At 40.4% G+C, this 15702-nt stretch overlaps 1 protein-coding gene across 1 annotated transcript; it reads left to right on the top strand.

Annotated features, from left to right (window-relative positions):
* Positions 1 to 1057: 1057 nt before the first annotated feature.
* LOC136968538 (large ribosomal subunit protein P1-like) lies at positions 1058 to 12064 on the top strand. The gene is made up of 5 exons (XM_067262522.1): positions 1058 to 1235; positions 4374 to 4434; positions 5038 to 5175; positions 11845 to 11901; positions 11985 to 12064. Exons 1-5 carry the CDS (start codon positions 1167 to 1169, stop codon positions 11996 to 11998), a joined length of 339 nt encoding a protein of 112 aa, XP_067118623.1. The 5' UTR covers positions 1058 to 1166; the 3' UTR covers positions 11999 to 12064.
* The last annotated feature ends 3638 nt before the right edge of the window (positions 12065 to 15702 follow it).

Genomic DNA, 15702 nt, shown 5'->3' with positions numbered 1-15702 from the left:
CCAAAACAAAAGAAGTTTAAGTTATTTACTAGGTACACGAGCATCAAACAACAACAAAACAAATATCGAGAAGTGGGCGAACTAAAAATTTGCCAAACAATTAGTCAACAATGCGCGAGCGATGACGTCTTCGCCACTCTCGGCTATCGTCGCGTCAACCGACGACGCGGTTTGCTCTCGCACACCGATCGCGTCCGGCCGGCTCGACTACTCAAATTTTCGCGCGGTTTCAGAAAACGGGACAATTTTGCGTCCCAGAGTTCATTTCGGGGACACTGGGACTCGTAACTCTAAAAAAAGACAGTCCCGTTCAAAACGGGACGTCTGGTCACGTTATATATATCTGAACTCGGGACCGAGACGAGTTCAACGATACGGTATCGTTGAACTCGTCTCGGTCTCCTGAGTTCAGATATATACTCTATAAGTCCCGAAATTCCATAGGGTGCAATCTATAATACACCCCCAGCTAGAATTGTAGCGGTGGGAGGAGTCGAGCAGTAGTCGGAAACGAGTTGAACATCGCAGCATAACTAGACTTAGAAAGAATTCTGCGTTACTGAACACGGCCCAGTTGTAGTTAGTTAGCATCAACGAGCTAGAATATACTGGCGGCCGGATGGCCGAGCGGTCAAGGCGAAAACTTACCGCTCTGGGGAACCCGGAATCGAAACCGGACGGGTCGAAAAATCCCCAGGAATTTTTCGGAGGGTGGTCCGTCCGGATACGTCAGACCCTGTCCCTCACCACCCGGCCGACCCATTGTTGGCCTGGCCAAACCATAATGGGTTTACTTAAAGAGGTTCATTTAGTGCCTATAGGGCGGAAAGAGTAAAAAAGTAGCTCTCGCCTAACATGAAGGGGAGACGTACCGGAGCCGACCCAGGTTCTCAAACTTCCATATTAGATTAAGTACAGTTCTAAAATCAGTTTTTAGTTTAAAAAGTTTTTATTTGTGAATGAATGCGTGAAAGTATTTAAAATTCTACTGACGATTTTGAATTTGTCGAAAATTGGCTATTTTTTGACGTGTACGGCAAACGTATCGGTAAATAAGTAAAGCATTTGGCATTTGACCGATCCTCGTGGAAGTGCATTGTTCTCCGACGTGGAGCTAAGGCTGTAAGGCAACTTGCACTGGATTTTATTGGAAAAAGTAAATAAACATGTCTTTAGGCGAATTATCGTGCGTTTACAGTACTCTAATATTGCAAGACGACAATGTTGATGTTACCGTAAGTTATAAGGTCATTTTTTCCTTAATTAATAACAGTTGATTTGGTCTCGAATTTATATAGGCTTTTCTCCAGTGATTTAATATCCGAAACAATCATATTTATGTAAATTCAATAATCGTTTTGATTTATCGATTGGAAAATGTGTTGAAGGCGCCATCTTGGAATAGAAGTCATTTGCACGGAAAATTGAGCTAATCGTTTACAATTAAATGAATGGAATAAGTTGAAAATAATTGACTTTTTCAAAAGATAATTAGGTTAAAATCAATTTAATAATTTGAGAGGCTTTATTTAGATTCGATTACTTCGGATTGAGGTGGATTGCAGAATTCGGGTTTTACGGTAAATTTCAATATAGTAATCTTGCGATAGATGGCGCAACCAGATTATTGCTATGTTGGTAATTGTTTATAAGCCATAACTGAAGTAAACTGCTTATACCATTTAATGTTTTAAAGTTGCTCTTTTGAAACTGTGCGTAATAACTACAAACTTGCAATTATAACCATGAGCCGTCACCAACAAAACCTTTTTTACCAGTACTGAACTTAAACTTAAAAAAACTTAAAAAAACTAACTTAAACTAAAAAAAGATGAAAAAAGGTTTTGTTGGTGACTGTTCATTTCTCACCCCAGTATTTCTGAGAAGACTGTTATTTTATAAATGAGTACTCAAACAGGCAAAAGTCAAAAGAACAGGAACCATAAATCTATAAATGACATTTGCCAAATGCATTATGAAATTTACCTGCACAGTTTCAAATGGTTCAAAAATAGATTTGCAGACAAAATACTCGAATGGTAACTTCGTGCGAATTCCTCGTTCTGCCGTTTCTCGAAGGCCGTCGTCGGTAAGGCTCTCGCCGGAAACCTGCGGTAACTCCTTAATATCCCGCTCGTCTCCTAGTCCCGCCGTGTCGATTAAGTCGACGATTTGGGTCGACTTAACGATACGGCGACGGGCTCTTCTCGTCGCGAATTCTCGTATACTTTCGGCCGTAACTTCTTCCGCACTTCGTTCGTGCATTTATCGGTAAATTCTTATCGGGCCGAGTCGATATTGCCCGTGGCATCCACGACGTTATATTTTTTTCCAAATTGCCCAAAACAAACATAGATTTAAGGAAAGTGTGGCGCTACGACAAATTACCACTTTTTGCCGACCGTTCGCGTTCGTAAATAATTGTATTATATACGAATAGACGAAATGCCGCGATAATTTGAGTCGGCGTAAACTTTGAGCATTTTTTTAGGCTCGGAGCGGACCGCGTTACGTCGAGGCGGCGTTAAGCGGGGTCTTACCGTATACTTTTGTCCGGTGTGCCGATTCGAACCGTTCGCGAGGAGTTTGTGTCGACGTAATCGAAGAAGAGTCATTTGTTTGGATGTCTAGTGTCCGGTGAATGCTTATCTCTTCGAAAAGAAATCTGACGGAATATGCGGTAATGCTTTCTTTATATTGCATTACACACCATTCCTGCAACATTTGTATCGTTAACGTATACATTGATCCGAATAATACATTGATTGCCTCAAATTTTAACAATAAACTGATTTTCAAAATTTAACTGTGGATTCTTTTTTGTAAATTAAATAAATAAATTACTAATTTATTATTTTCTCCAAGCTTTTGTATTTAACTGCACCACAGAATTATCCGGTGACTTGAGAATCATATACGTGCGTATCTTGATTAACGAAGAGGATGCATTTCACATAATTACTTTGTTTAGCAAAACTTTCTCAGAGGTAAAAATACTATGGTCTTAATAGGGATACATTCTTACGTAAAGAAAATGAAAGACTTTTTTAAAAAAGAAAAAAAACTATTAAATAAAATGTTAATATCGCATTCTAAGTAAATACAAAATCGGGAAGTTTTAAAATAGGAATCTAAAGTTGATTTATTATGCTTTTTTTCTCTTTTATTTAACAATTGCATGTACAGATTTATTGCAATTAACACTGATCACTTAATAACACTTCCTAAATTATGATCATTTTCAATTTCCTTCAAACACTTTTAAATTTTTGGTTCTAACACTTTTGGTAGGGACTTCTTTAATTTTTTTTTTTTGCTTTGTTATGAACAAGTTTTTCTATACCTTCCACTGAAAAACCATCATCTTTTGCATTTAATAAATTTCTGACATCTTTTAGCCCACATTTTTGAAACGTCGATCGAACCGTCCGGATCACTTCATTCCTTATTTATTGAATTTTATTTTCTTCTAGTTCAACTTATTCTCTTTGTGCCTTGTTTATTGCAGTACACACTTAAACACACCTTATGAAGTTTAAGCAATGAATAAACTACTCTGATGTGTGAAACTGTTTAAACAGACACACCTGAAACTTAGAGTATGTAACCAGTTGCTGTCGTTAGGCCCGTGACTTCTAGGCATTAACCTTGAAATTTTAATATTTTTAAATTAAATGGGGCTTTAAATCGCATACTTTGTTATGTCGAGGTTTCGTTACCAGAAGTAACACTAACTGAGGTATGCCTGTAATTAAACTGGATGAAAGATTGTCACTTTTTGAGAAGTTGTTTTGCTGCAGCAGTGAATCATCCACACTTGTTACTACTATGCTTTATATTATGAAGAACATTTAAATCTTGAAAATTTAGACTCTAAAGTTCATGCGTCTTGTTATTGTAGCTAATAGAGGAATTTTTTTTTTCTGTTAGATTCTGGAATCTATATATTTTAGGTAATTTGTCTAATATTTAAATGTAAATAAGAACGGAATTAGAACGGAAATTAGAATGCATCCAAAACGGAATTTAGAACGGAAAGATTTTCTCTACTCGAATTCCTCCCGAAGAAGGTCCTAAGGGGGCCTAAAACGTTTGTGTTAAACTGAATTTTGCAAAGCTTTATAAGGTTAGTGGGATGTATTTGTAAATAAGAACAAAATGCTTATCATGCTGTATTAAGGCTAATTAATAATTGTATACAAAACAATTTGGCTAGAGGTAGTCAGTTAAGCTGCCATCTTGAGACAGGTTTAATAAATTTAAATTTTGTTTGGTAATGCTGATGTATAGGGTTGATTTATGTGTTGTTGCATAAAGATTTACATCTTTTTTTAAAAAAAACATTGATATCTTATTTGAAATTGTTTCTGTAGGCTGATAAAATCAAGACACTTCTGAAGGCAGCCAACATTACTGTAGAATCCTACTGGCCAAGTGAGTATTCTGTATTTCATAAATATACATATTAGTTGAATTGAGAGGGAATGTAAATGTCAATGTAAAACCATTGTCTTCAATTAAATCTAATGTTTAGAATTGTTTCATATAATCTGGGAATTTATCTGTATGGATGCTGCCTGCATGTTATTTTTGGTGACATCTGTCTTTACAATTACTTGCTCTTGTTTAAAGTGAGATGTTGCTTGTTCCTGTACTGCCTGACTGAAACAGTGGTGTGGAGTACATGCAGAAGCTAGTAAAAAGTGCTCAAATGACTGATCGCCTGGGCCATGTGAAGACCCAGTGCTCTGTTAGGTTGCAACATGGGCAAACATTCCTGCTGGAATGAAGATCTTGGCAGATCTATCATCTGGGTGAAGATTTTGTGATGTCCGTGTGGTGTGAAAGGTCTCAAGTCTTGCAGTGCACTTCTACTCATTCAGGTAATATTCAATGCTTTGATTTTATCTGGATAGGCAAACACCCAGATTATATGAAAGCAGCTTTACATTCAAAACTGATAGTACCTCTTCTTATTACATTAAGAAATCAAAAGATAGAAATGGATAATTTTGTTAACTGCTGTGGTTTTTGTAGCATTGTTTGTGAAGGCACTAGAGGATGTTAATCTGGCACAGCTCGTTGCAAACGTCGGATCTGGAGTGGGATCCGCTGCTCCCGGACCTGCAGATGGAGCGCCTGCTGCAGATAAAGAAGCTCAGGCAGCCAAAGAAGGTGAGTGTGTTTCTTTACTGTTTGAAACTATCAAAAAATATTGGATGCAGATTGTCGTTAGTAAATTACTGTTATAACTCCCATCAGTTTTTGGATATACAGTAGAACCTCTTATCCGGACTAATTGGAGACGAAGGTAGTCCGGATAAGAAAAAATCCGGATAATCAAAAAAAATAATAATTGACGGTGCATATAGTACGAATAATTTTTGTCTAGATTTACATATAGCTTCAATATTAAATTATTTTTTATTAAGAAATTCAATTAACGATTTTTGTTTAAAGCTAGCTGTTCTTTTTGAAGCTGCTAAATCGCGAATACTTTTAAGACATATAAGTTGTCCCGAGTTACACTCTTCTTAGCTCTCAAACCACTTCGTGGCGACATCTAAGCACCGAAAAGCTTCAGAATACGTAGGACCAATATCTCTTTGCAAATCTCTTCGTCTTCTCGATCTTTTTCGTCCGAGGCAGATATTTCTTTAATTATTTCCCCGTCGTTCGAAATTCGGAATCCGGAATCGTTCGCATCGCAATTTAACCACTCGGTTACGTCTTCTTCGTCACATTCGGCACGTATTGAAATTTATGCTATTGCTTCCGCAACGTCTCCTACGCCACTTTCTACCGTTACTGGAATTTACTAATTGTCTTTTCAAAATTTTGTTCCGTGCATTCCATCACGTACGTACATAAACAGTGTCGCAATTCGCCAAGTGCAAATCGGCAAATTCGTACAATTTTTGTTTATTTCGAACAATCCGGATAATCGAGGTTCTACCGTATAATACGATAACTTTCAAAAATGCAATTAAATGTGATAATGCTTACATTTTGAATATTTGTGAGTATCTTGTAAATATTTTAAGTAAAAATCCAATATAGGTACGTGGCCGGCGCTATTTACATTTAATAAAAATATAAATACGACTTTTACAAAGAAATAACTCGGCAAATCGTCCTCCTTTTTCGCCGTTCGCACCGTCGGCAGTCCTCGTACAATTCACACAAATTTCGGAGACGACCTTTCTTTGTAGGCTGCTGCCTCCGCAAAAGAACGTAAAACAGGTAAAGCGTCCTCTGGTGCTGATGCCACAATCGTAAGTGGCATTAGCACCAGATTCGAGGACTGCCGACGGTGCAAACGGTGAAAAAGGAGGACAATTTGCAAAGTTATTTCTTTGTAAAAGTCGTATTTATATTTTTATTACACTCAAACCTGTTTTTGTGCGATTTTTTTTTTTTTTTTATTTGTGCGATTTTTTTGTGCACGGTATATGAATTTCAATCAAATTGGTATACTGCACAAAAAGAATTGCACAAAACACATTGCACATATAAAAAATCGCACAAAAACAGGTTTGAGTGTACTTGTAAATATTTTTGATCGATTAGGCTAGAACTTTGGTATTCAAACTGTTCTGTGGTAGTGGCACCTTGGGGAAAGAGTTTTTCTTTCAAAGATTAGAAGTTCTCTCCCCAAAGCAGTCTAAGAAAGCACTGGTAAAATTTATGCCGAAAATTTAATAATCTCGCGCTTATAAGTACAGAAAGTACCAGTAATTGCTCCGTACGAAAACTGTTAGTAATTTCTGTTAGTGGAAGTTGGATGATTGAGCCAGCAAGGATGGAAAACGGACGGGAGACGGACTTAACTTCTGTACGTCTTCACTCCACTGAGAAGAACCACACACTGACCACACACCACTGGTCATTAAGACAGAGGCAAGAGTTCCCAGGACATGTAGAACAAAGGAAAATAAACACTCTCACCGTACATCACAATATAACTGTCAAAGAACACGTTACAAAACTAACACGTGAAGAACATATGACAAAACTTTAAACACGTGACAGCCACATGTCTAACAATCCCCCGCTTGGCTGTTGCGTGGCCAAAGGTCATTAACAATAACAGTTATCATATTAATATTAGCGAACATCAAGACCCAATAGTTTACAACATTTCTTGTGTTTATTCGGACCGAGTGCCTTTGTCAAAACATCTGCAGGCATATTTTCAGTTGAGATGTGTTTTAGTTTTATTTTACCTTCACTGACGAGGTCCTTTACAAAATGTAATTTTATGTCTATATGCTTTGCCCTTTTGTGAGAGCCTTCCCCATTGGCCAAACATATCGCTGCTTGATTATCAGAAAATATACAAGTCGTTTCTGTTTTAAGTTCGCCTGATAGCACTTCTCTTAATAGCGATTTAAGCCAGATTGCTTCTTTACTAGCCTCGGTAATTGCTACATATTCTGCTTCGCACGTTGAAAGGCTGACGGTTGTTTGTTTACAACTTGACCAGCTCACAAGGTTATTCCCTAATTTAAAGCAGTAACCAGAATATGATTTTCTGTCATCTTCATCGCTAGCATAATCAGCATCGCAGAAGCCTACAATGTCTATTTCTCCGTTTCTTTCATAACTAAGCACTACATCCGCAGTTCCTTTCAAATATTTAAATACTAACTCTATCCACATCTTAACCTTATACTAAGCTTACCTCTTAACCTTAGTTTATCCACATCTTAACCTTACTTATATTAAGTTTATTTAAATCTTAATCTTACTTATATAGACCTTTATGGCATCATAACTCATAGTGAGTCAATAACATAATCCTTTCTATCTTTTTAAATTGAAACATATTACCTTTCTTAAACTTTTTAACCCTATTTTCCTTAAATTTAATCCTTATTAGTGTTAGTTGCCATACACGCCCTGATTGTTTCAATCCGTACAATGCTTTATGCAACTTTATAGACCCAGTTTTCCTTCCCTTCTATGCTAAAACCTTCTGGCTGAGTTACATAGATTTCGCCATGCAACTCCCCATTTAGAAAAGCTGTCTCGAAATCAAATTGCCCGAGTTCTAGGTTTTTCATCGCAGCTAGTGCAAACAACATCCGAATAGTTGTGCTTCTTGCGGTTGATGCATACGTTTCCCCGAAATCCACTCCACTAACCCGAGCGCAGCCTTTAGCTACTAACCTAGCTTTAAATTTACTTTTCCCTTCTAATTCCTTCTTTGTAAAAACCCATTTAGTTTTTATCGCTCTCTTATCACTGGGCAATTCACATAATGTCCATACCTTTTGATCTCGAATCGCCTTTAACTCAGTTTTCGTTGCATTAATCCAATCTTCGGAATTTGGATTCTTAATTGCCTGCAAATATGAAAAAGGCACTCGACCTACCGCATAGACAGTTGGATTTTCGTATCGTCGTGGTGGTCTAACATTTCTTTTCAATCGAGTACTTGTTGTAGGGACAGATGAATGGCTCTGCTCTCGACTTTGCTCTCGCTCTTCGGGTTCATCTTCCGAGTCCTCAGATTTGGAATCAGCCCCCGCTGACCTCTGGTGTTCGTCTTCGTTGAACTTTTTCTTGTCATCCGATGGAAATACGTTGACAGTTTCTATCTGTTTCTCGTCTGATGTGCATCTTGACATTTCATTAAATTTCACGTCTCTCGATACTACAATAGACCCGTTGCTCGGATCGTACAGTCTGTAAGCTTTCGTGGTGGGCGAATAACCAAGAAAGATGCATTTTCTTGCCCGTGCTTGAAACTTATGCTTTCGTTGCACCTTATGGATGTGTACATAAGCTGTGCATCCGAATACTCTCGGATGTCTTAAACTCACTTTTCGGTTAAACCATCTCTCATACGGAATATTTCCATTCTTTTGTGGAATTCGATTCACGATGTAAGCTGCTGTTAATATACTTTCTCCCCAGTACTCCGGTGGAATATTAGCTTCGAGTAACATACAACGGGCTTTTTCTAATAAGGTTCTATTCGTCCGCTCGGATTTTCCGTTCTGTTGTGGTGAGTACGGAGAAGTAAGTCGGTGAATTATTCCATTTTTACTCAAAAAACTTTTAAATTGACTATTCACATATTCGCCGCCGTTATCAGTTCTCGGGTTTTTTATTTGTTTACCTGTTTGCTTTTCTACCAATCTTTTATAGTTTATAAAACAATTAAGCACTTCGCTTTTGGATTTTAGGAGATATACATGGATCCATCCCGAATAATCGTCAATGAAAGTCAGCAAATATTTCGCACCTCCGAGTGACGTCACTCCCATAGGGCCACATACGTCACTACGGACTAGCTCTAATAGACCTTTTGTTTCGTGATTTTTTCTTCGACCAAACGGCTGGCGTTGACTTTTGCCTTTAGTACACACATCACAAACTTCATTTGGTACTGTTTTGTAGTCGATGCTGTTTGGTTTCTCCTTTAATATATGCTTCATGGTAGCTTCACTCGGATGTCCCATTCGTTTGTGCCATAACCAATATTTACTTTGAGGACTAGCTATATTAACAGTGTTTTTATATGTATCCAGTACGTATAAATGGTTTATCTTCTTCGCTGTGGCATACATAAGTTCGCCCTTTCTGACGACACATTTATTTCCATAAAAATGAGTAGTCGAGCCTCTCTCGGAAAGTTGGCTTACCGATAATAGATTGACGGTCACTTCGGGCACGTACCAAACATCTTTTAGTATACAATTGAAGGGTACCCCTTTTACGTTTAGGCGCAAAGATATATCACCTTCACCCGCGACTTTCAAACTCGAATCGTTTGCCACATATATCACGCGATTAGCAGGTCTAAACTTTACGAAAAGCTCACGAGCATAACTTAAACGACGAGCGCTACCACCGTCTATTATCCAGTCAGAGTTATGCGAGTCAACACCTCTGTTTATAATTGAACATAGCATCATTGGATTTTTCTGGTTCGGATTTGTTTCGCTGTGACATTGCGATGCTCTGTGTCCATACTTATTGCACTCGAAGCATTTTCCATTAAAGATTCTTGTGTCGTCATGTTTTTGTTTTATACTAGTGCCTCTTCTATCGAAACGGTTTCTCGTTGCACTAAACACTTTTGACTCGTTACTACTACTGCATTCATTTTTTCTGGCAGCCCGTTGCAGCAGTTTAGCTTTAACTGCAACCGAGGCTAATTTTACGTCTGCGGCAATCGCTAAATCGGTCACTAAACTATCATATTCTTCCGGTAAACGCATCGATAATAATTCCGCACGTTCCCGATCATCAATCGTACAACCGATTTTTCTCGACTGGTCAACGAGAGTTTGTATTTCGTTAATATAAGCGGCCATACCCGAACACGTGTTAAAATCCACGGAGTAAAGTTCCCTTTTTATTTGCAACCTTTTCAGAATACTCTTATCTTCGTAGAGATTTGCTATAGTATCCCACGCTTCCTCGGCACTCGTACAATGTTGGATATCGACTTTAACGTGGTCCCCAACCGTCGGGGCTATCGTTCCCAACGCCCTTCGATCACAACTTTTTTCCTTCGCCGTAGGTTCTCTATCTGTTACCGGCGTCTCGATCGCCGCCCACGGATCTTCCTTCGTCGACAGCATTTTTACGTCGAATTGCCACGACGATAAATTGGACGAACCGTCCAGTTTTTGGAAGTTGACAAAACCTTCCTTTGTAAAGATATCTCCACGTAAATTTTCCATCTCACACGTTGTCCTTCCGATCCCACCAAATCTCAAACAAATCCAATATCACAACGAACAAAAATTATAAAGGCATTAATATACTTGGTTACTTTCTTAGACTGGGTTACTTTCGTTCTGGCCTGGGTAGCTGCTCTGGACTGCACATAACCTTTTCTGGGCTGCTAACTTATTCTGGGTTGCACATAACCTTTCCTGGGTTACTTTCGTTCCGGCCTGGGTTACTGTCCTGGGCCTGGGTTACTTTCGTTCTGGGCCCATAACCTTTTTGTTAGTAATTTCTGTTAGTGGAAGTTGGATGATCGAGCCAACAAGGATGGAAAACGGACGGGAGACGGACTTGACTTCTGTACGTCTTCGCTCCACCGAGAAGAACCACACACCGACCACCAACCACCGGTCGTTAACGCAGAGGCAAGAGTTCCCGGGACACGTAGAACAAAGGAAAATAAACACTCTCACCGTACATCACAATATAACTGTCAAAGAACACGTTACAAAACTAACACGCGAAGAACATACGACAAAACTTTAAACACGCGACAGCCACACGTCTAACAAAAACAATAGACGAAAACCGAGACAAATTTTTTCGTCCGAATCAACGTAAATCCAATTAATTCGTTCTAGACACTCCAAAGTACATACCAAAAACGCATCGCGCTATTTTTTCTCTAAAAACGTTCGACGACGACTCGGGATATTTCGTCTTCGAAGATTCGGTATCGTCGGTGTTTATATTTAATATTCCGTAGAACGTATAGTTTTACCTTCGACACGCCGCAACTTTGCCCGTACGGCTCGTATCGAAAAACTCGGACTAGCTAACCCGCCGGGCTTCGGTACGCCTTTTTTAAGAACACTTTACGTCCAAAAGTCAAGGACCGCCCGGAATTTTTTTGAAAATTTTTCCGGTAAATATTAATCGAAGCAGAGTCATTCTTTAGACATCGATAGTCTTAAGAATGCTAAAGTCTTCGTACAGAAAGCGGCCGGAATATGCTCCGACGTTCTCTTGTATTACATCGGACACCGATTCTCGCTACAGTATTTATAAAAGTATAAGTCGTTCGATATCGCGATTTTATTACTCAAAATCGTCGTATCGTAATTTCTTACAAATTTCTTTCCGTCAATTTTCCAGAAGCGAAAGAAGAAAAGAAAGAAGAGTCGGAAGAATCCGAAGACGACATGGGATTCGGTGAGTCGCGTTTTCGTATTTTTCCGTATATTTGTAAGATCGAGGGGCACTTTAATAATAATAATTCTTGTTAATTCTTTTAGGATTGTTCGATTAAAAACGAGGCGTCGTTCCCGAGTTCGTTTCCGGAGTATTTTACAAAATAAAACTTTCGTAAAGTAAACTCGTTTTTTAATCGCCCTTATCGGTTATTACGTATTAATATATAATAAACATCGATAAGCCCGACGAGTATATATAACGAATTACCGACGATCGCCTTAAAGATCGAGCCGTAATTCGTCTAATCGATTTAATATAAAGTAATTTGTCGCTAGAGCGAGGAGTTAGGCGCCGTCTCTTACTAAATTAATAATTATAATTTTTAATAAATTAATAACTAGAACATTTCGGAAAAAAGAACCGGCCCGGGGCGGGGCTCGAACCCACAGTCTCGGTAAGGTCGTATCTAAATTAATATATACTTCCGGAAGCGGAGACTCGGCCGGGGCACCGTCGGCACGACCGGCAAGCGCGCCGCGCGGCAAGTAGAGGTCGCGGGTTCGATCCCCGTCCCGGGCCGGTTTTTTTTTTATCCCGGAACGTTTAAAACTATTTATTAACTTATTAAAAATTATAATTATTAATTTAGTCGAGACGGCGCCAACGCCCGGCTCTAGCGACGAATTACTTTATATTTAATCATTTAATTAATTAGCCAAATTATAGCTCGATTATTATATAACCGAAAATTTTGCTCGTCGATTAAAACGGCAAGAAATTTGTCGTTTCGATTCGGTTTTTCGCCGGTTCTTTTACCCGTTCGCATCCATTTAGCCCTAACGTTATCGAGATACATTTACGCTCTTATCGCCAGTCGGCCGAATCGACTCGGATTTACGCTTTAATATCGACGGACGGCGATAAACCCAATCCAAATTTCCAGCAAATTTGGCCATTCTCCGTACGTAAAGCAACGTCGAGAATCCCGCGCGGTTCGGCAGTAATCTAAGATTTCGTACGCGCCGTCCGTTCTACGGGCACCGAGAGCGCTCTTCTTTCCGTATCCGTCATCCGTCTCGAATTAGATCGGACCTAATACGCCGGCAACCGGGCGACGAGGGACGCCTCGATCGTCTCGGCAATCCGACGGGATAGACGGTTTTGGCGCGCGCATTTCGTAATAGTACGGTCGTAACGATTCAAACTTAATAACGCCACCAACTCGGTTATTATTTTTATTAAAAGGATTTTGTATATCGGAGACGATATTCATCCGGGACTTAAATCGGACTTTTGGAATTGGAAAAATACGAAGAAATACGACATCGTTACGCCGATTGCCTGAAAATAATCGAGATTAGAGTTCAAAAAACGGTCGGTGAGAAGGGCCGGGCTAAAGGCCCGTTCGCAGTTTCGCGACGTCGTCGAGGGTAGGGATCGAAACGGCGCCGGCGTAGAAGAAAAATAATTTTATTTCGAAAGAGACGGTGGAACTTTTCTATATTAATTCGACCGTTATAGTGGGAATCTCGATTACGTAGTTCGGAGGCTAATTCTATTTTGTCGAGTTTATTGCCGCGGATTACGATTGGCGCGCTTAGTAAAAGTCACTTAACGGTCGTTAGTTTATTAATAACGATAAAATTATAAGAGACGATATACGATTTCCCGTCGATTCGTTTTAATTTCTTTCGGTACTCCGTAGTAACGACGGCCGGCCAAGTAAGCGGTAATGGGAATATCGTCCGACGGACTCGATAGATATCGTTCTCTTCCAAAACGGATATCCGTAAAATATCCAATTTCTTTTAACGTTATAACTCGCGACGAAATTTTAAGCGTTAATTTGTTCCTGGCCACGCTACTTTTTCCCGGTTTTTCTCCTCCGATTCGATCGTCCGAGAAGGCGAAATATTGTATCGACTGCGCGCGAGCTGTCGGATTTAGTACATACCACCTTATAGGATGCGCGAAATTTTCCAGTAATGCGCGCGGAGGTGGTAATTCCGAAAAAGGATTAGGCGAAATCTCGGTAAGAGCGCGCGTAGCGTGTCCGAAAGGCGCGCTTCGCAGTTTTTGCTCTTCTCGTTTCCGTAACTACGTTCGAACTTTATTCGAAAAGAATCGTTTCGTCGGTCGTCAGGTTTTGTGGGTTCCCGCGTTTTATCTTTCGGCCTTTCGACGTTCCGTATTCCAAGGCCGAATCGCTTTAACGGGTAAACGTCTCAAAAATTAAGTTTTCCAATTTCCGGATATTTGTCCATCCCCCACTCGCGCCCTAATACCCGCTACGGCTAGCACCCGGGCCTCGAGTCTAGGGGCTGGCGGGTGTTCCGGTATCTCCGCCGATACGCGCTTAGCCACGTCTTCGTTCGTAAAGAATGGGTGCGCGTATGGCGCGAAAGAATCGAACGCGATGGCGACGACCGGTCTTTTCGAGACAAATCGACGCGCTACGACGTTCGAGGAAGCGACGGTAGTAGCTAGCGTTAAGTTCGGTTCCCGCCACGCGACGAGAAGAGAGAACCCCTCCCGGAAGTCGCGCTACGATTATTACCACTTCCCCTCGAACGGTTCTCGCCGCGGGGACGATCGACGTTTTGGCTCCGGTTCGTAGAACCTCGCCCCCGTTTTGCCAATGGCGATAAGCCGGAGGAAGGATTTTCTTTCGCCCCGGTAATAGTCTAGATCGGCAGTCGCCGATTTTTCCGACGTCGCGGATCACCGAACTCCAAGTCGAATCCCGCAGACCGCGTCGTTTAAAAAGATTTATTTATTAGTAAACGTTATAGAATAACGATAATTAAAGTCGCGTTTTATTTTATTAATAAGAAATTAACTCGTTTAATTTTAACAACTCGGTGTGAAGTACCGTACGTTGCCGCTTTTTTGAAACGAGTTTAGCGATTCTTGGCCGTTTATCGCGAAGAACGACGATCGAAGTCGTTTCGTGTTCGGTTTTGGACTCGAACGAGGAAAGGAAACCGAGCATTTTGCATTTCTTTCGCGATACTTGGCGTAACCTCGGGTCGTCGATCCAAATTTCTCTACGGATCGATCGGCGACGAATTCGAGCGGTTGCCATTTCTGCGCGTCGTTCGAAGCCCGTGTACCCGACTCGTAACGATTTTACGCATTTCTATCTCCGGAATGTCTCGACGCGTCCGTCGACGTTAATTTTCCAGCCACCTCGGAACGAATTCCGCGTGTTATTTTATTGCCTGGATTTACGGCCGCCGTCGCGTAATATCTCTTCTCCCGTCGGTGGCCGTATGTCGGTGCGTCGTCGCGCGCCTCGCGTAAACGTTTCTGTTTACCGAGTGTTTGCGTTTCGTCGAATGCGAACCGAATTTTACGGAAGGCGCGTCGTTGTTCGCGGCCAGTAAACGTTGACGAAGGCGGAAAAATAAAGCCACGTCCTATTTCTCGGCCGCGAACGTAAGCCAGACGAGTGCACTAACGCGACGCGAACATTCCGGTACGCGTTTGGCGGTTTTTCGGTAATTTCCATCGTGTTGCCGGTTCAGAAATACAAAAAAGGCGTATCGGTATTTTGAAATATAAAAATCTTGCTTTAAAACGATCGAATTCAATTTTGTCCCTAATTTGAATTTTTTAAATATTTTACTCTAAGGTCAAACGAATTAAAAATAAACGATCGAATTATCGCTACGTTAGAAATATTTAACGATTACGAAATACAATGTTGCGGATACGCCGGTGTTTGGAGTTACTTAACGAATATGTTAAGTGTTGGTATAGAACGGCGACGCGGGCAATCCGCGGAGGAGGGATGTTTCCCGAAGGAATTTCCGTGGG

This window comes from Centruroides vittatus, unplaced genomic scaffold, assembly GCF_030686945.1.
Source record: "Centruroides vittatus isolate TY-2023 unplaced genomic scaffold, ASM3068694v2 contig_15, whole genome shotgun sequence".
Classification (NCBI taxonomy): domain Eukaryota; kingdom Metazoa; phylum Arthropoda; class Arachnida; order Scorpiones; family Buthidae; genus Centruroides; species Centruroides vittatus.
This window is presented reverse-complemented; position numbering and strand designations above follow the sequence as displayed.

Coding starts and splice junctions, on each gene's coding strand:
- LOC136968538 (XM_067262522.1), top strand. CDS start 1,167: ATGTCTTTAGGCGAATTATCGTGCGTTTACAGTACTCTAATATTGCAA. Junction 1,236..4,373: donor ACGACAATGTTGATGTTACC/GTAAGTTATAAG, acceptor TTGTTTCTGTAG/GCTGATAAAATCAAGACACT. Junction 5,176..11,844: donor AGCTCAGGCAGCCAAAGAAG/GTGAGTGTGTTT, acceptor TCAATTTTCCAG/AAGCGAAAGAAGAAAAGAAA.